Here is a 20,761-nt window from a genome sequence, read left to right on the forward strand (position 1 = left end):
GATTTGTTTATGTTCACACAGAGTAAGTGGTAGGCTAAAGCTCATCCTCTTTTCATTTTCAGAATCCTTTTGTCAATATTCTTTGACCACACGATGGTGGTATTTGGAATTTATCTTTGTTATTGAAAAATAATCACATTACAGTTTAAGACTTAGGCCATTAAAAGGAAAAATCATCCACCGACCTTTTATTCACAGAATAGTATGCTGGTTCAGAGTAGACACCTTGCAGGCTTGCTGGAATACTTAAAGAGGTATGAATTACCCTGTTTGCTGAAAGTCTAAGGATGTACTAAAAGAAGTGGTAACAGAAGTTACCACTTTCTGATGGATTCAAATGCTGCTCCTGGGCTTGGTGTTTTTAAGGGCATCAGGGAAGAACAGTTTACTCTTAAAAGTCTTTCTTGCTTTGTTGGCAGAATATCTGCTCAAAGTTACATTCACAGAATGTTACATAATTAAACATGGGATAATTTATTAGTTACTTAATAAGTAAAGTGTAAAGTTATTTAAACTTGGCAGCATATAAATGTATTTTCAGATACTGCACAGGATATCAAAGTCCTCCAGTTGCTTTCCACTATATTAATACTCCAGTCTTCTGTTTCTGGTTGCAAAATTGAATATGTCACTTCTGTTGCTGTTGGAACAATACTGATACTTTCTTTGACTTTTTCTTTGTTGACAGGAATTGATGAACAGATTATACATAATTTAAAAGATCTTAATAGTTTACTAAGTACAGTATGGAGCACTGATCATTACCACATTCTTCATAAAAGTAGAGGTTGTCCAAGCATGTGTATAGTGCACAGTGGCAGTGACGGCAGTGAAGTTTGCCAAGGAATTATACTTTCAGAACGTGTGACTGGCTGAGGTCCCATTGCCTGCTTCTTTTACTGTTTTTTATTCTATTTTGCTGACAGTACAGTGGAAAAATCCCAGAAGAAAGAAGAAGCAGTAAGAGGAGCTATTGCTATGATTGTAATACCAACCTAACAAATGATTAGAAGGTCAAATGAATAGGCTGGAAATATAGATTTCCTGGAATTTTGAGAGGTATAATCGACCCTAAAGACGATCTAGTCTAGTCTCCTGATAGAAATAAGAACTTTGAATGTGTTTCTAGTATCCTATACTTTTGGTTGACTTTCTGAAAAATGAGCTTAGTTTTACCTAAGAAGATATGACAAGACATAAAGAGATTTCTGAGATTTTATAAAGTCATTCATTCATAGATATTTATTAAATGCCTGCTATGTGCCAGACACTTTTGCAGACTCTGGGAGTGAAGAGATAAGATTACCATATTCCTATTACCTGAAACACTTTCAAGTCTAGGTAGGCTGTAAGGAAAGCTTTCAAAACTTTATTGGTTTTATGGTATTTACTTGCTACTAAAAGTTACATTTGGTCTGGTTTTATTGTTTCAGACTAGTCTGACTTTCATGGTCTCAACTATAAGTGTTTCCTCTATATTCTCAGTTTTAAAATGACTTGAAATAAGTCATGTGATGTTTAGATGTGAAAATTTTTCCTTTCTTTTTGGGAAGTGAGGTTTGATGATGGTGTGTTTGTGTCTGTGTCTCTTTGTATGTCTTGGAGTTATTAATAGACTGCATGATTCTACTGGATCTAGTCTTTGTTTCTGCTTATCTGTCCTCTGTCCTTACATATGTCTTCCTGATTATTCTTCATTAATAGTAGTTTTATTATATTATTCCTGTAAATATTTCTCCCTCCGCACCCCTCCCACCCCCCATTGCTTTCTTAGAGGATTCCCTGCAGGACATCTGGTCCTGTCTAAAACATTCATAAGATATTTGGTCCATGCCAAAAGCTTCTTGAATTTTGTCCTGTCTAAAATGTCCATGAGCATACTTGATCTATGCAAAATGGTTTTGGACAGGACCCAATTTCAGGAACCTTATGGTGTGGGCCCAGTGTCTTAATGGTCATTTGAGACAGGATTCAATGTCTACTCACCTTGAGGGTCATGTCTAAATTTGGAGATCATGTCTGTATTCAGACTCTGCTCCCAATCAAACAGCCTCACCTTCTGCAGTTCCTCTTCAGGAGTCTTGCTGGTTGGTGCTTGTCTGGACAAGAACCATGAGTGTAGCTGTGCAGGAAGTGTCTGGCATATGTCATGGTTCAGGTATATTGTTGGTTTACTCCAGAAACAAAGATGACTGGTAGGATTAGGTAGATATTAAAGCGTTTGATAGGTAAGCTGTAGAAAAACTGAGACTAAAGGTATCTAAGGTAGGAAGATTGCAACATTTTAAAAAGTATACATTGGAGTTCAGAATTAGAAGGTAAGATAAATTGACACAAAGAAATATCAGTGTAGCCTTATCTCAGCTATACTTTCTAGTTGTGTGACTTGAGAGAAGTCATTTTCTCTGTGCTTCAGTTTCCGTATCTGTATGTATGCGTGCTATCACTTCAGTTGTGTCTGACTGTGTGAGACCCTATGGACTGTAGCCCGCCAGGCTCCTCTGTCCATGGGATTCTCCAGGCAAGAATACTGGATTAAGTTGCCATGCCCTCCTCCAGGGGATCTTCCAATCCAGGGATCGAACCCACATCTCATGTCTTGTGCATTGGCAGGTGGGTTCTTTACCAGTAGCATCACCTGGGAAACCCCTTTATATGTTTATATGAGGGATGTTTTATATTCTTAATAGTTGTGAGGATTGAATGAATTAATATGTATACTAAGTTTGATATAATGCCCAACATACAGAAAATGCTGTCTGTTTCCTGTTATTATATGAAAATTAATAGATATTTACATTTTAATCTGTATTCTAGTATATTGTAAGAGACTGATAACATTCATTGATGATATAACTTGCCACAGTTACAAACATATTTATGTGGTTCTTTGTTACATTTTTAGCCTATGGTATTTAAAAATGACACTACAGGAATGAAAAATAGTAGTGAAAAGATAGTTGTTTCTAAAAGCAGTATTCCAGAATGACATATGTCTACTTTTCGGATTTGCTTACTGACTTGGGAAAAATTGGGTGCTCTATAGATCAACTACCTTTTCTTTTATTTTAAATGAAAGAAAAAAACTAGGGCCAGAATAAAGTGTATTAAATACATGTAGCTTGGTTCTGTATATTGCTGTTTTCAACTTTTTTTTCTAGAAGAGATAGCTGTCTTATTTCTTTTAGATCTGAAATCTCTGAGATTTCTGGCTATCAACAGAAAGTAGCTGATTAGATCGATGCGTAATATAACTCTAAATCTCAGCCTTAGTAAATAGCCTGTATTGAATATCAGGCCATCGAAATATTTGTCTGTTATGTAACTTTATCAATTGCTTATAAAAAGCCCACACATACCATAAACTCCTTAATGAAATTCATGACAGCTTTGGTCGTCCAGGAGTAGAATGTTACTGCCAGCATGACAGTGGAGCTGCAGTAATTCAGCTTCAGTTCCTGATAAATGAGGTTAGTGAGTTGCTTTAATCTCTCCTGCTTACCTATGAAATAGGGCCATATCCCATCTTTCAGAATTCTTGCATGCAATTATATTTTAATATTTAAGCAAAACCAAATTTGTTGTAGGCCAGCGCTAATAGTAATTCACTTTAAGGCATCATCATGGACAGTTACATAAATAATGTAAGATGTTTCTCAAAACAGTGTTGAAAATAGAATGACATAAGGTAAGATCTTTTTGGTAAAATGTGCTGCATTTAAATATTTATTCCATGGATATTGAAAGTTATGTAACATATAAAAATCTGCATTAATTTTTTTTAAAGATTAATCTTATTATGAATAACAAAATGTACTTCTTGCCAATGAGTTGTTTTGAAATACAACCAGGAAACCAAAATCCATTAGACACTGGTTATTGTCCAGAGTTCTTGCTGTATCACTTATTGGGTGAAGTAATTGATGCTTTTCTTTCCAATACAGTGTAAAGTTGGGAGGGAATTAGAGATACATCATTTTATTAGCAGAGTAAACAATGTGTTTGCAGGTTTTAAACAAGTTTGAGCAGCTCTGACAATAGATGTTTTCAGATGTAGGGACAGGCAGGAAAAGTTGGTCATAGAAGAAAAGCAAATTACTCCAGAAAAGATGCTGCTGTACTTGGATGTGAGGGTAGTTTGTGGGCATTCTTTTTGCCCCAGGGTCCTTGGGTTCCATGGAATGAATTTTTAGATGTAGATAAGAGAAAGAAAATACTTTTCTTCATATCAGAGGATTTAAGTGAGGCAGAAGCGATATACAGAGCTAAAGAGAGTAATATAAAGATTTTAGTAAAACTAAAAAGGGTAATATATTTTAGTAAAACTGTGATCCAAATGATACACAGTTCTGTAGGCTTTTCAGGGTCAGAGGGAAAAACTTCAGTATTCAATTCAGTATTCTATGTAAGACTGAGTAATAGGCATTGTAAAATGTTAAGATACACATAAAAAATCACTATGTAGAAAGTTGTTGAAATCATATGTGAGATTTTTTTCCTTTTTAAAAAAAATTATTATGAAATAATTAGAATGGCTACTAACTTCAAGATGGAGACTCTATGTACCCTCTCCCTTTCCCGCATAGTAATGTTTTACATAACAGCAGTAAAATATTAAGCCAAGAGAATGACATCAATACTATTAACTAGACTACAAGCCTTACTTCGATTTCGCCACCAGTCTACACTCTCCTTGTGTGTATGTGTGTATAGTTTCGTGCAGTTTTATTGCATACATACGTTTCGTGTAATGACCAACAGGAACAAGGTACAGATCAGTACCAGCACATAAAGGAATGCCCTCAGGCTACCTCTTTATACTTGCAGCCCTTACTGCTCTAGGTCCCTAATACTTGGCAACCACTAACCTATTCTCCATCTTTATATTTGTGTTAATATCATTTTTTTTAAAGCAATATCAGCAATGTAAAATAACAATGCAAACTGATTAACTATGCACCTAAATTTGGTCTACCCTGGTAGCTCAGTTGGTAAAGAGTCCTCCTGCAGTGCAGGAGACCCCGGTTCAATTCCTGAACCAGGAAGATCCCCTGGAGAAGGGACAGGCTACCCACTCCCGTATTCTTGGGCTTCCCTTGTGGCTCAGCTGGTAAAGAATCCTCCTGCAGTGTGGGATACCTGGGTTTGATCCCTGGATTAGGAAGATCCCCTGGAGGAGAGCATGGCAACCCACTCTAGTATTCTTGCCAGGAAAATTCCCACGGACAGAGGAGCCTGGTGTGCTACAGTCCATGGAATCGCAAAGAGTCAGACACGAGTGAGCAACTAAACACAGCACACCTGAATTTTAGAAATCTTAACTGGTCGATTAAAAATCTTATAATCTTATTAGTTGATTATAAATCTTAATTGATCTTAACTGGTCATTATTCATAATGCAGGATTGTTTTCTGTAGAATTTATCATAAAATTCTTTAATATTTTACATGTTTAAATGTTACACTTTAAGTACTTGAAAATGACCACTTTAAAACATGCTTAGTAAAATATGACTGTTTAAATGGGAATGGCTATGGAAATGTGAAAATTGAGAGTGGCTGTTTGCTTTCGGTTTTGGAAAACCATCATGTAGGTAAATGAGCCACCATAGGCAGTCAGCTGTATTTTGGCTCTACATCTTCTCTTCTTCCTTGAGATACTAAGATGGGACAAACATCTTGAGAAAGAAGATGACCTGGTCTGAAACTATAGTGGAAGTAAGAAGGAAGAGTACAAATCTTGGATACTCTGAATCCTTTGAGTTTTCTGCTTCAGAGTGATGAAGATGCTTTCTAGTGAAAAGGAGAGTATGTGGACTTAAGTATTTCTGCTTTCCAGTTAGTCATATTGGGGCAATAAGAGTAGTTACCCAGTAGAGTAGCCGTCATTGAATTTCAAAGGTGGAAAGGACTTGGTGAGATCATTGAATGTAAATCGTATTCAGAGATATTTTAGTTCTCTTGGATAAATGAGAAACTCTTCCTATTTTAAAAGAGAGATTTTAAGATTTCTCATCATAACCTTAAAGATTGGAATTGCAAATCTTTTTTGAAATTAAAATAAGTTCTTCATGTTGCATCTTTTATCTTATTCTCTATTAAATGAAGAGTATCTTCTTCCTCTTTTGAGGGAAAACATTCATATGTCTTAATAAATCGGCCTTAGTCTATAGATTTTTAATCCAATTCACACATCAAAATCACTGCTGGCGATTTAAAAAAATAAATCTGCAATGGCCCTCGCTCTGAAAATTCTGATTTGTCAGGTTGGAGAAGAGACTGAGTCCCCTGCATGATTCTCACATGGTGCCAAAGGTTTTCTTTTTCAGACCTGATAGTGTTTAATAGTTTTGGCTATTCTAACTTTCTAAATTAGTCAGATTCTTCAACCCTTTGGACTCTGAAATTGTAGAGAGCTGAATGCTATCTTTGTTTTCCATATCATTCTAGTAGTAGAATAATTATCTAAGCAGAGTACGTTCATTTGCCTTAAGCCAAATCAAAGTTACTTCATACCATATATTTATCTTTTAGTCAAGGGAGTACGTACGATAAGGACAAAGTAACTTATGGTCTGACTTCTAATTTTACATAACTAGTTGTTGATAACTACATCCAACTAGATCCTAGTATCAGTTCAGTTCAGTTGCTAAGTCATGTTTGATTCTTTGTGACCCCATGGACTTTAGCACACCAGACTTCCCTGTCCATCACCAACTTTCAGAACTTGCTCAAACTCATGTCCATCGAGTCAGTGATGCCATCCAACCTTCTCATCCTCTGTTATCCCCTTCTCCTCCTGCCTTCAATCTTTCCCAGCATCAGGGTCTTTTCTAATGAGTCAGCCATTTGCATCAAGTGGCCAAAGTATTGGAGCTTCAGCTTCAGCATCAGTCCATCCCAATGAGTATTCAGGATTGATCTCCTTTAGGATGGACTGGTTTGATCTCCTTGCAGTCCAAGGGACTCTCAAGAGTCTTCGCCAACACCACAGTTCAAAAGCATCAATTCTTTGGTGCTCAGCTTTCTTTATAGTCCAACTCTCACATCCATACATGACTACTGGAAAAACCATAGCTTTGACTAGATGGACCTTTGTCAGTAACGATCCTAGTATACTTTTAGTTTATAAGATATTAAATTGTAATTTAATTAAATTGTTGAAATGTAAACGTAATTTTTATACATCTGTATACACATAATACACTCTTCTATATCTGCTGCTTAGAATTTGGGTGAGGCAAATGTTTCTCAGAACTAAAGCTAATATTGGCAAAAAGCTTTGAAATTTGAGGAGGAGATTTTTTGGCAGCTCTTTTAGTAGCATTAATGTTTGTAAATATATTCAATATAAAATATATTACACTTTATTTTTAAGGGAGCTCTTGTGAGTGCCTTGGCTGATGACACCTTACATTTATGGAATTTACGTCAAAAGAGACCTGCCATACTACATTCACTTAAATTTTGCAGGGAAAGGTAAGAATTTCCTCAGTTATTTTATATATATGCTATTTTATACTTCTTGAAATTTTTTTTGAATATTATTCTTTAATTTTTTGTGAATGTGATGGCTTTTGTGTACAATCTAAAAAATAATTCAAAAACTTAAGCTGCTATACAGTAAAAAGCAAGTTTCCTTCCTTTTCATACCCATGTTCCTCTACAGAGGTACCCACAGATATTTCTTTTGTGTCCCTCTAGAGCTATATAAACACAGAAGCAAAAATCTGTATAGCTTTTTTATTTGCATAAAGGTAAGGCATTACATATTCTTTGTGTAACTTGTGTTCATTTAATAAAGCTGATTGATTTTTTTTCATGTTGCTATATTTAAGTCTTCTTTAGTCATTTTTATAACTGCATAATACTTCATTGTATGGAATCACCATAACTTGTTCAGACTGTCTTCATGAATTAACTGGATGTTTGATATATCTAAGACTATTTAATATGAATGGACATTTCTATCATTTTCAGTTTGTTCATTATGCTCTGTGGTGTTACATATTTCTTTGTCCACTTAGGCAAGTATATCTGTAATATAAATTTGTAGAAGTGAAATGACTAGGTTATAGAAATCTCACACGACTTGTGAATTTTTTGGGTGATTGGAAAAGGCTTTTTCACTCCAATTTTGTTAAACATTCTCCCATATTTTTTTAAAGTGCTCTTAACGCTGCATTTTTGTGCTTAAACTTTGATTCATGTGGAACTTAACTTTGGCATGAACTATGCATAAGGAATACAGTCCCCCCTCCCCGTTGTTTATGAGGTATATTTTTTTGGTGTGTATATGTGTATTTGCTATGCTGTGCTTAGTTGCTCAGTTGTGTCAGACTCTTTGTGACCCATTGACTGTAGCCCACCAGGCTCCTCTATCCATGGGGATTCTCCAGGCAAGAATACAGGAGTGGGTTGCCATGCCCTACTCCAGGGGACCTTCCCAACCCAGGGATCGAACCCAGGTCTCCCACATTGCAGGAGGATTCTTTACCATCTGAGCCACCAGAGAAGCCCAAGAATACGGGAGTGGGTAGCCTGTCCCTTCTCCAGGGGATCTTTCTGACCCAGGAATAGAACCGGGGTCTCCTGCATTGCAGGCAGATTCTTTACCACTTGAGCTACCAGGGAAGCCCGTATATGTATATGTAAATATATATATGTATATCTGTGTTTATGTATATATGTGCATGTGTGTGTATGTTAAGGTTAAGAAATCTGAATTTAGCTAGCATCTGAATGCAGTGGAGTTAGTATCAGGCCATGTCTGTGAGAAGGTAGGCATTAGGCTCCCCAGTCCATGTCCAGGAATCAGGCCATGTCCCTGCCTTGATAAATATCAATCCATTCAGGTTATATAAACTGATAAATCTGTTTGTGAATTTGGGCTTCTGCCCACAGTGGCCTTCCAAATTAGACAAGCTAAAGAGGCTGCTGGGAATATAGCATAGACTTTTCTAGCCAACACCAGAGCATGTCGGCACTGTATGCCAGACCAGAGCTGGCAGGTGGTCAGTAGCAGTTAGCTATTGGGCTACATCTTGTTTGGGAAGATAAATCCCTAAATGGCTTGGAATCATGGTTCTACCACTAGGAAAGGGGCAAACATGGTAGAGGAGTTTATGGAAGGAGGGAGCAATGAGATAAGAGAGAAAGAGCAAGGAAAAAGTCAAGGTTCAGTTCTTTTCCACCCAATGGGAATAGAGCGAGCCTATCAACTTGCTGGGCAGAGTTTCTTAGTCTGTTTGCCAGTGGGATCTCAGAAGAGGCCCTCCATCAGCCTCAAATGCCACTGGGCTGGTGAAGATAGTGGTGGGCATCTTAGTGCTCATCTTCTTGGTGTCAGTCTCAAAGAACCTACTGGCATTGGAAGTGTAGGTATATCAGAGTTGTTGTCAACCTGGTGCATTTTTACCCTCCAGAGGGCATTTGATACTGTCTGGAGACATTTTTTGTGCACTTGAATTGGGTTGGGTGAGCAGTGCTACTGTTATCTAGTGGATAAAACCATGGTTACTGTCAGCATATTAAAATGAACAAGACAGTCCCCCATAACAGAGAATTATCTGGTCCAAAACATCAATAGTGTCAAAGTTCACAAAAGCCTGCACTCTGGCACATCAAAGTGATATCATTTGATCACTGTGGGGTGCTGTGCAAGTTCTGTTAATCCACCACCCACTGAAGGGATTCTTCCAGGATGTAGAATTCAAGTAGAAGAATACCTCTGATAATTCATTTACCAGTGGCATGCCCATGTTGCTCTCTGGGACACAGGAATGTGGCAGTATGTCATCCAAGTTCACAAACATACACTACAGGTTATCATGGTAATCTTCATGTAGGAAGGATCAGGCCTTAAGGAGTCCCAGAGTGGTCAAAGTCCCATGATTGTCTGGTATGTAGTAAAGCCTCCTCTGTAGTACCCCTAAGGTTGGTCTCCAAAAAATTCTGATAAATGTGGATAAGGAGCCATAAGCTAGTCTATAAGGTGCCTATAGGCACATATATTGACAAATGGATGGCACCTTTGTGTGAAATACTAAAAAGTAGCCCTTTTTGGTGGATACAACTCCAGAGTCCACCATTCCCCTCCTTAGTGGGATGCCATTGTGCAGGGTGCAGCCGATACAATTGTATGAGGTGATCCTAAAAGTTACAAATCAAATCACCTGATGGAGTTCCCAATTTTCAGTTCTGTAATATACTCTACCCCCCTCACCAGTAGAAACTAGTTGGTTCTGATCAAAGTTCAGCTTCCCCTCAGCCTTTACTGTGCTGTGCTTAGTTGCTCAGTTGTGTCTGACACTATGCAACCCCATGGACTGTAGCTGGCCAGGCTTCTCTGTCCATGGGGATTCTCCAGGCAAGAATACTGGAGTGGGTCGCCATGCCCATCTCCAGGGGATCTTCCTGAGCCAGGGCCTTTATTAGGACAACAAAAAGCAAGACACTGTAGCATGGGTAGCTTGGTTCTTGAATGTTCTCTTTGGATGAAATCCTCTAGGATGGCCACAGACTTCTATAGCAGCTGTTGTATCTCAGTGCTGAGAAATGGGCCCAATGCCTCACGGTAGAACTTTGTTGTGTTCTCTTGAGACTAAAGTTCAGATTTCCTCAAATGGTAGGAAGGGGCGAGGTGGCATTTGGGAGTCTACTATCCTGCAGCATCTGGTTCCAAATGGGGAGAGGAAGGCATAGTAGAGGCTTTCCCCCAGCCATAGGAACCCGCTCGTGGTGGTAAGCCTTATTCTGCCCCTCACCCTGAACTCTGTCATTTACGACTTTTGACTTTTCATAATTCCCTGTCATCTCTGCTCTGGTGGAAGCTTCTGTAGGAGCAGCTGCCCCAGGCAGGAGGAGGGATGGAATCCTATCATTTCCTGCCCGTCCTTCCATCTCCCTCATTTGCAGGCATCCATACTTGTCTTTATACAACTGCTTTGCATTCCGTTTTTATATCCGTATCAGTCAGGATAGTCTGGTATTATAAAATACTGTAAAAATCTTAGAGTTAAAAAATTCAAAAAAATCTTAGAGTTAAAACTAAATCTTAGTTTTTAGAACTAAAAAACAGTTCATTTTTACTTATGCTATATGTTCTTTGTGGATTTGCTGGAACACACTTTATTATCATTATCATTTTTATTCCAGAATCTTGGCTGAGGAACAGCCAGTCTTTACAGCATTACCAGTCAGTGTAGTGAAGAGAAAAATAATATGGAGAAGCACTCTTGGCTCTTAAAACTTCTGCCTGAACGTGATATATATCTCTTCCATTCTCATTTCTTGGGCCAGAGCAAAGCACATGGCCATCCCTAGTTTTACTCATCTAAACTAGAAGAAAAAGAGCTGGAATATTTATGAATACTTATAACTACCATGCTGCTGATTTTTATTATTGACATTGAAGTACAATAAGCAGTAACGTAGTTAATTTTCCCCTCATTCCATGATGGATTTGGGCTAATAGTTAAGTTACTCTATTTCATCTTTATGCTATGTATTTTTATTCTGAAACTAGGAAAGGCAGCAAAAGTATGAAAATTTTATGTCTGTTTTATAAGTCTGAACAATTGTTAAATGCTTCAAAGTTTTTATTGTAATATAGTCTTATTTTAATAAATAGTTAAATTTTCTTATTTTAGTAGAAACTTACATAGGAATTACAATGGTTTAATTGTAATTTTTCATAATGTGATTTTTTCTGGTTTTAACTTTTTGAAATTACGCTATAATATGTTGTTCGCTAAGTTATGTCTGGTTCTTATTCGACTCCATGGACTGTGCTACAATATACATAACATAAAATTTACTATCTTAACCATTTTTAGATGCACAGTTCAATTGTGTTAAGCAACCACATAATGTGGATATTTTGATAAGATTTCACTTTTATGATTAAGAAAAAAAATGTAGAAATTGAAGTCTCAAATTCTGGTTTAACTATATGAATTTAGACATTACATCACTGCTTTGTTTGTTGGTTTTGGTAGAAACTTTGAATTTGACAAGTAAAATTCTATCTGGAAGTTGCCTTATCAGAATATGTTCAATTTAGCTTCTATGTTTCTTTTTTCTTGTAAAGAAAGTTTAATTGGGAGAAAGTTGTGGGTTTATAATTAACTACAACTGTCTGCTGATCTTTTTTCATCACCTTGAACTGTCATGACCAGGGTTCTTTTTTAAAGTTTTTATTGGAGTATAATTGATTTACAATGTTGTGTTAGTTTCTTCTGTACAACAAAGTAAATAGCCTGTATGTCTATATATGTCCCTCCTTCTAAAACTTCTCTCCCATTTATCCCCTACCTCACTCCTCTAGGTCATCACAGAGCACCAAGTTGAGTTCCCTCTGCTATAGAGCAGGTTCCCACTGTTTATTTTACACATGGTAGTGTATATATGAGCATGACCAATATTCTTAACTACATTAAATTTTTGCATAATGGTTTTGAAATAACAATATATGAAACATATCAAGATTAAAGAATAAATTATATATCTATGCTTTCTTATGTAGGATCTGCTATTCTTTTAGTGAAATCTCAAACGCTAGAATTTTTCTCCATAAATATATTAGACACCTCAATAGCCAAGTCTTTATATTGAAACTAAAATATTTGTCTTAAAGATATATTTTCTTTTATTCTAACACTCTGATTCACAGTTTACTCTCCGATTTAAAGCTTTTCCATTTGATGATATATATTTTTAGAAAATAAGCATTCATTCTAAACTGATGGTTAGGAAAATATAATAATATATGAATTGATAATCCATTAATAATCAAAATTTCATCTTAGCAGTTATCAATGGAGCATCAGTGACCAAAGTCCTCTAAAGAAAAAAAAAAAATAACCAATAATAAAGTAACCCATTCAGATACCAACATAGCCGTAGAGAGAGTTGATGCCTGTAATACTTTAGGAACTGACTGCTGCCATAGCGTCGGATTTTCTTAAGAGCATCAATAAAATAATGTAGTGACAAAAACTAATTTGTCTCATTATATTCTTATTATAATATTACCTACATACTGTTCTTTGCATATTTATGAGGCTTAAAATTTGCTTAGTTTGCACAAGAACAAGGCATAGCTATAAAAGAAAATTTGGCTAGGTATCAGCCCTCAAAGTCTCTAGAGGTCTTGCAAATACTTTAAATTAATTCATTGCACATATTTAATGAGAAAAATATCGTAATATTGGAACAGATTCTGTACCTGGAATTACAGTTTTTGTGGTAATTGCAAAATATCAGCAAAATATTTTCTTTGAAAGCAGCTTAATGAAAAGTATACATGCATTAGATTTGAGAGCAATTTGGTGAGAGGAAATTCAGAACTAGAACAAAGAAATGTAATGAAAGCCAGACCTGTTACGAAGGCAGGCAGAGAAATCTACCACTCTGGACCTAATTCTAGTCCTCAGAGAGAATTGCTTGCTCATATGGAAATGATGAGTCACCTTGGGAATTCTCAATGTAGAGAACCACACACTGAGACAAAATTTAAAAAGGGAACAGACATTCTCAGTGTTCAGAGAAAAAACTGTTGTGGACTGGTGACCTTGAGACTATAAAAGTCAGGAAGTGTTGGATAACTTCCTAGAGTAAATTTATAACTAAGGAATTCTGACAAGGAAATTGAGGCAGCCAGAGACTGATCTACTTGTACCAGGGGTTTGTAATGTACTCAAGTGACAGTGGTAAAAAATCCATTTCCAGTGCAGGAGACACAAGAGACTCAGGTTCAATCCTTGGGTCAGGACGATCCCCTGGAGAAGGAAATAGCAACCCTCTCTAGTATTCTTGCCTGGGAAATGCCATGGACAGAGATGCCTGGCGGGCTGCAGTCCATGGGATCACAAAAAGTCAGACATGACTGAGCATGCATGCACGCAGATGCAAAAAAGATATAGAAGGAGAGAATCCCTGTAACAAATACCTAAAAATGTAGAAATCACTTTGGAATCAAGCAGTAGGTAGAGGTTGGAAGAATTTGGGGAAACATGATAGAAAAGCTTTAACTGCTTTGACTGGCTGTTTGTAGGACTCTGGACTCAGAAACTGCTGCCAGAGAGAGCTCAGAAGGAAGAGAGGAACATGATTTTGGAAACTGAAGGAAGAAGTTCCTTGTTCTATAGCAGCAGAAAGCTTAACAGAAAAGTGTCTCTTTGTACAATGTTTAAATGTTAACTTGTGTAATTTAGCTGAAGAAAATTTCCAAGGAAAGGCTTAGAGGTGTGATCTGACTTTTTCTTGCTGCTTTATAGTAAAATGCAAGAGGAGAGGAATAAATTGAGAGAAAGAATTTTTAAACGAACTAGGACTTGATTTGGGAAATTCCTAACCCTGATCTATTTGGCACAAGACTGCTTCTGAAAGTGTGGCATAGGGAAAAACCTGAGGATGTGGCTGAACAACTTTTCACTGAAAAGCTTCTGTAGAACAAAAGGTCACAGTATTTAATTACATAAAGAGCTCTTTTAAGAGATTGAAAGTTGCCTTATAGACCTTCTCAACCAAACTAGACAGCCTGTAGGAAGTTTGAGTATCATTCTTGGGCCCTCTCAGCAGGAGCCTAGATAGAGAAGGTATTGCCTCCAGAAGATTTGTGGGTATGACTTTTTCTAATGCAGAAACCCAGTGAAATGTATTCAAGTCCACAACTTTCTTGAGAAAATTGTATAAAAGAAATATTGCCAGCTTGTACTTAAAGAGAGTACAGAATGAAAGGAGGCTACAGCAAAAGTACTTGGCTGTAAACAAGTGCTACCTTTCATCAGAAAGGATGATTAAGAGGGCAGAACACGGAGGCTTATTCCCAGGCCTTGAAGCTTAATTAAGAAAAATCCAACATTTGGCCAGTTGGACTTCAGAAATGTTATGGACTCATTTTCACCTTCCCCTTCCCCCCATTTTGGACAGGAATTCCTTCAATTGTTATGCTATGCCTGTTCAGCCATGAGTGCTTGAGATGTTGGAGGCAGATAATTGGTCTCTTTAATTTCAGATGAAGTAGAATTGTGCCCAACATCAAGACTGAATAGTTACACTCAGGACCCTCATCTGCTACAAATTTAGATGATAAGATTTGAATTTTTGAGCTGATGTTTGGATGAGATTTTGAAGTTGAATTAATGCAGTAATTGGTTGAGACTTTGGGAATATTGAGATAGGTGAATGTATTGCATTTCGAAGGGATGAATCTTTGGAGGTTGAAGGACAGACGATTAGAGGCAGAATTCTAATATGGCCTCCAAGATTTTCACTCTTTGGTAAACACACACCTTCTCCTAATTATTCAATTCTAATCAAAATATACTGCCATGAAGGAATTTTGCAAATGTAGTTGAGATCCCAAATTAGTTGCCCTTCATACAGGAAATTTATCTGATTGGTTTTAGGCTTGGATTATCTGACTGAAAATGACAACAAGTGAGTGGAATTACCCAGTTGATTTGCCTTGTCTGTGGAATTCAGTTCAGCTAAGTGTCTCCCAGAGTATGTGGGTAACTTGAGGAAGATATGGTCACACTGATGAACCTCTGACTAGTGTTAGAAAGGAATGTACTGAAGAGTGGATGGTAGGTAGGTAAACAACCCGTGTCCACGATACTTTCCATTGCCTTCAAAATGAAGTTGAAACTTCTACTCAGCATGCCCTAAAAGGTCTTGCAAGATCTGCAACCCTTCTTTTTACTCACTGTAGTTTCATTTCACTACATTTCTCCCTCTCTTTATACATTATAATCCAGCCACCCTGATTTTTCAACTTTTTAATAAATTATCCTCTCTTATGCTTATTTGTATGAGCTGACCTCCCTGCTCAAAAATCACCTACGATTATCTTTCCATGGCTCACCAATGCCTATTCATCTTTAAAGTCTTGTCATTTTCTTTACAGGTTTTTCTGTAAGTTCCCAAGTCTGGGTTTTGTATTTCCGCATAGTATGGTGCTCTTTCCCTAAAACAGCACAAACCATTGCTGTTGTCATTAAGTCGTGTTCGACTCTTTGCAACACCATGGATGGTGGCCCACCAGGCTCCTCTGTCCGTGGGGATTCTTCAAGAATACCCGAGTATTTTGCCCTTTCCTTCTCCAGGGGTATTCCCGACCCAGGGATTGAACCCACATCTCCTGTGTCTCCTGCATGGGCAGGCTGATTCTTTACAGTGAGCCACCAGGGAACTCCAAACTTACTCTTATGGCCTTGGTTTCTTAATTGTCTTCTCAATTAGAAAATAAATTGTATGTATTTTCCTTCTTTTTTTCTCAGCAGCAGTCTCAATGCCTGATATTCAGTAAATACTCAAAAAATGTTTGATTCTTACCTCATTGCCTTTGCAGAAACAGAGGAATCTCTTTTCTCTTGAAGGCATGACCCTCCACACACTGTTACTGTGTGGGAGATAGGTTCCAACAGGGAGAGTCTTCATGAAAAAAACAGGAGTGTTTGCTCCAGGCTAACTTGATATAATCTTTATTCCTCCCACTAATCCAAAACTTGCTAGGGTTGTTTAATTATCCTTCAAGGGCTATTTGGTCCATAGGTCCATAGCAAAGCTTTTACATTTTTTTCTTTTTTTGTAAAAAGAGTGAAAGGGGAGAATAGAGCTTTGAGCGGTGTATTTCTTTTTCCTAAACCAGCATGCCTGGGAGTTAAAGCACACTTCAATCTGTAATAATCTGGCAGTGATTTTCAAAATGAAGATGGTTTTATTTTTCATTTTTCTGCCTTATTGTATTAGCAAGAATTTTCAGGACAGTGTTCAATGATATTGTTGATAGCAAGTAGCTTTTTCTTTTTAATAATTATAATAGTACTGCTTCTAGAGTTTTATTGTTAGCATAATATAGGATGTTGATTTAAGATAAGAGATTTTCCCCTTAAGAATTGGTTGTCAATTATGGAAGTTAAAGAATCCACCTGCAGTGCAAGAGACATGGGTTTAATCCGTGGGTTGGGAAGATCCTCTGGAGAAGGGAATGACAATCCACTTCAGTATTCTTACCTGGAAAATTCCTTGAACAGAGGAGCCTGGTGGGCTACAGTCCATGGGATTGCAAAGAGTTGGACATGACTGAGCAACTAGCACTTCTATGGAAGTTGCATTTTATTTTAATGCCTTTATAACATATTTTTAGATGACCATGTGATTTTCACCTCCCTTCTCCGTGTGGATTTAATCTGTGACATTAATAGATTTCCTAACACTAAGTTTTGGAATTTTATGATGGAGAAGACAGAAGAAAACAGAACAATGAGAAGAGGAGTAGTGATCGGAGGCATAAGTGAAGAAAATTTTTTGAAGTTAAAATATCTGTGTCAAGAGTAAGCCCTTTCAGCCTAACCAGTAGAATTAGAAATACCTAATGAGCTGTATTGTAACACTGTCAGCTCGGAAAGAACTCAAAAAATTTAATGCTTATCTGACACTAAGCCCCCACAAGTACTCAATCTTTTAGACTTTGTTGGAAAGCTATGAAGTTACATGTGTCTTAGATATGTAAAAGTTACTGCTAAAATAGAAAATGTATAGTATTAAAACCATTAGAGAAGGAAATGAAGAAAATAAATAGGGGTCAGGAAAAGAGATAAAATGTTAGAAAAACAGATGTTTAAGAAAAAAAATTGGCTCAACTAAATCAGTAATCAGAATCATTTAGTATTCAACTAAATCAACTACTGAAAGTTCGGGATTTTGAGACTGGATTTAAAAACAACAAAATATAGCTGTTAAGCTGTTAATAAAATATATACCTAAAACATAATGACACAAAGTTTGAAAGTAAATGAAAGGAAATAGGGAAGAAAAGCACAGATCATGCAACAAAGTTTACAGCGTTTATAGAAATACCACTGGCAAAAATAAAAACTTTATTCCAGGAATAAAAGAAAAGTTTTAACAAACAGAAAGCTTCACACTAAGGAATAGTCAAGTTTTAAAATGTCACTCATCTCCATATCTATAAATTCAGTACTGTTTGAATCAGAATTTTAGCAGCATTGCTCATCGGACTTAATAAGGTGATCTGCAGTACATTTGGAAAAAAGAAAGTCTCAGAGCAACCAGGACAGTTTTGAAAAAGAAATATGAGATAATAGGGCTTATTTGTTAAATGTCAAAAATCATAAAAGTATGGATTAAAATGGTTCAGTAATTATAAGGGGAAGACAGATGAATCAAAACACAGTAAATGGACTCCAGAAATTTGTATATGAAAAGAAAGAAAGATACACACATGCTTGATACATGACAAAGGTGTCATTGCAAAAAGATGCTGCAGTAAACAAAAGATGCTGTGATGGCTTTTATCTAAAGGGGGAAAAGTGGTCCCTACTTCATGACTAAAATAAATTGCATGCCAGTTAAAAACCTAAATGCAAAATGAACAAATAAAATGTAAAACTTTAAAGAAAATCACAGGTAATGTCTGTAAGACCTGAGCAAGGTGTGCTTAAATAGCATAAATAAAAAACACAAGCTAAAAATGAAAGGATTAAAAGTTCCGAACAACACACTTACCGTGAAGTTAAAAGACAAACCTCATTCACCAGGTACTGATGGATCACTTCACTTCAGTTGCTCAGTCGTGTCCGACTCTTTGCGACCCCAGGAATTGCAGCACGCCAGGCCTCTCTGTCCATCACCAACTCCCGGAGTCTACCCAAACCCATGTCGATCGAGTCAGTAATGCCATCCAACCATCTCATCCTCTGTCGTCCCCTTCTTCTCCTGCCCCCAAACCTTCCCAGCATTAGGATCTTTTCCAATGAGTAAACTCTTCGCATGAGGTGGCCGAAGTATTGGAGTTTCAGCTTCAACATCAGTCCTTCCAATGAACACCCAGGACTGATCTCCTTTAGGATGGACTGGTTGAATCTCCTTGCAGTCCAGGGGACTCTCAAGAGTCTTCTCCAACACCACAGTTCAAAAGCATCAATTCTGTGGCGCTCAGCCTTCTTCACCGTCCAACTCTCACATCCATACATGACCACTGGAAAAACCATAGCCTTGACTAGATGGACCTTTGTTGGCAAAGTAATGTCTCTGCTTTTAAATATGCTATCTAGGTTGGTCATAACCTTCCTTCCAAGGAGTAAGCATCTTTTAATTTCATGGCTGCAATCACCATCAGCAGTGATTCTGGAGCCCCAAAATAAAGTCTGACACTGTTTCCACTGTTTCCCCATCTATTTCCCATGAAGTGATGGGACCAGATGCCATGATCTTAGTTTTCTGAACGTTGAGCTTTAAGCCAACTTTTTTTCACTCTCCTCTTTCACTTTCATCAAGAGGCTCTTTAGTTCTTCTTCACTTTCTGCCATAAGGGTGGTGTCATCCGCATATCTGAGGTTATTGGTATTTCTCCCGGCAACCTTGATTCCAGCTTGTTTTTCTTCCAGCCCAGTGTTTCTCATGAGGTACTCTGCATATGAGTTAAATAAGCAGGGTGACAATATACAGCCTTGACGGACTCCTTTTCCTATTTGGAACCAGTCTGTTGTTCCATGTCCAGTTCTAACTGTTGCTTCCTGACCTGCATACAGATTTCTCAAGAGACAGGTCAGATGGTCTGGTATTCCCATCTCTTTCAGACTTTTCCACAGTTTATTGTGATCCACATAGTCAAAGGCTTTGGCATAGTCAATAAAGCAGAAATAGATGTTTTTCTGGAACTCTTTTGCTTTTTCGATGATCCAGTGGATGTTGGCACTTTGATCTCTGGTTCCTCTGCCTTTTCTAAAACCAGCTTGAACATCTGGACGTTCACAGTTCACGTATTGCTGAAGCCTGGCTTGGAGAATTTTGAGCATTACTTTACTAGCATGTGAGATGAGTGCAGTTGTGTGGTAGTTTGAGCATTCTTTGGCATTGCCTTTCTTTGGGATTGGAACGAAAACTGACCTTTTCCAGTCCTGTGGCCACTGCTGAGTTTTCCAAATTTGCTGGCATATCGAGTGCAGCACTTTCACAGCATCATCTTTCAGGATTTGAAATAGCTCAACTGGAATTCCATCACCTCCACTAGCTTTGTTCGTAGTGATGCTTTCTAAGGCCCACTTGACTTCACATTCCAGGATGTCTGGCTCCAGGTGAGTGATCACACCATTGTGATCATTTGGGTCATGAAGATCTTTTTTGTACAGTTCTTCTGTGTATTCTTGCCACCTCTTCTTAATATCTTCTGCTTCTGTTAGGTCCATACCATTTCTATCCTTTATCGAGCCTATCTTTGCATAAAATGTTCCTTTGGTATCTCTAATTTTCTTGAAGAGATCTCTAGTCTTTCCCAGTCTGTTGTTTTCCTCTATTTCTTTGTATTGATCGCTGAGGAAGGCATTCTTATCTCTCCTTGCTATTCTTTGGAACTCTGCATTCTGATGGAAATATCTTTCCTTTTCTCCTTTGCTTTTTGCTTCTCTTCTCTTCCCAGCTATCTGTAAGGCCTCCTCAGACAGCCATTTTTCTTTTTTTGCATTTCTTTTGATGCGTAACATGGATAAGAACAGGAAATTCAGAGCAATTTGTACAGTACTCTTTAAAAACAATGACTCCCTCCTCACTCCAAATTCATGTTGTCTTATGTGTATTTTATGAACATGGAGCAAAAATATGAAAGAATATGCAGTTTCCAGCTATTACTATGACTTACAGAGAGAGTAAATTTTAGAGAAGATGAACATAATAAAAACTATTAAATTTTTTGAGATAAGTCTGCATAAATGTACAATTCTATAATATTTATG

General features: G+C 37.3%; 1 protein-coding gene across 7 annotated transcripts in view; it reads left to right on the top strand.

The window, feature by feature from the left end:
• The window catches only part of STXBP5 (syntaxin binding protein 5), a 155,148-nt gene that overhangs the window by 17,111 nt on the left and 117,276 nt on the right, over positions 1-20,761 (top strand). For all 7 annotated transcript variants that reach the window (XM_081529909.1, XM_081529910.1, XM_081529908.1 and 4 more), the window contains exons 4-5: positions 3,389-3,470; positions 7,378-7,478. In XM_081529909.1, the coding sequence (XP_081386035.1) occupies positions 3,389-3,470; positions 7,378-7,478 (183 nt within the window). The remainder of the gene's footprint in view (positions 1-3,388; positions 3,471-7,377; positions 7,479-20,761) is intronic.

Source organism: Giraffa tippelskirchi, chromosome 9, assembly GCF_054371585.1.
Source record: "Giraffa tippelskirchi isolate mGirTip1 chromosome 9, T2T-mGirTip1v1.2.pri, whole genome shotgun sequence".
Taxonomy (NCBI): domain Eukaryota; kingdom Metazoa; phylum Chordata; class Mammalia; order Artiodactyla; family Giraffidae; genus Giraffa; species Giraffa tippelskirchi.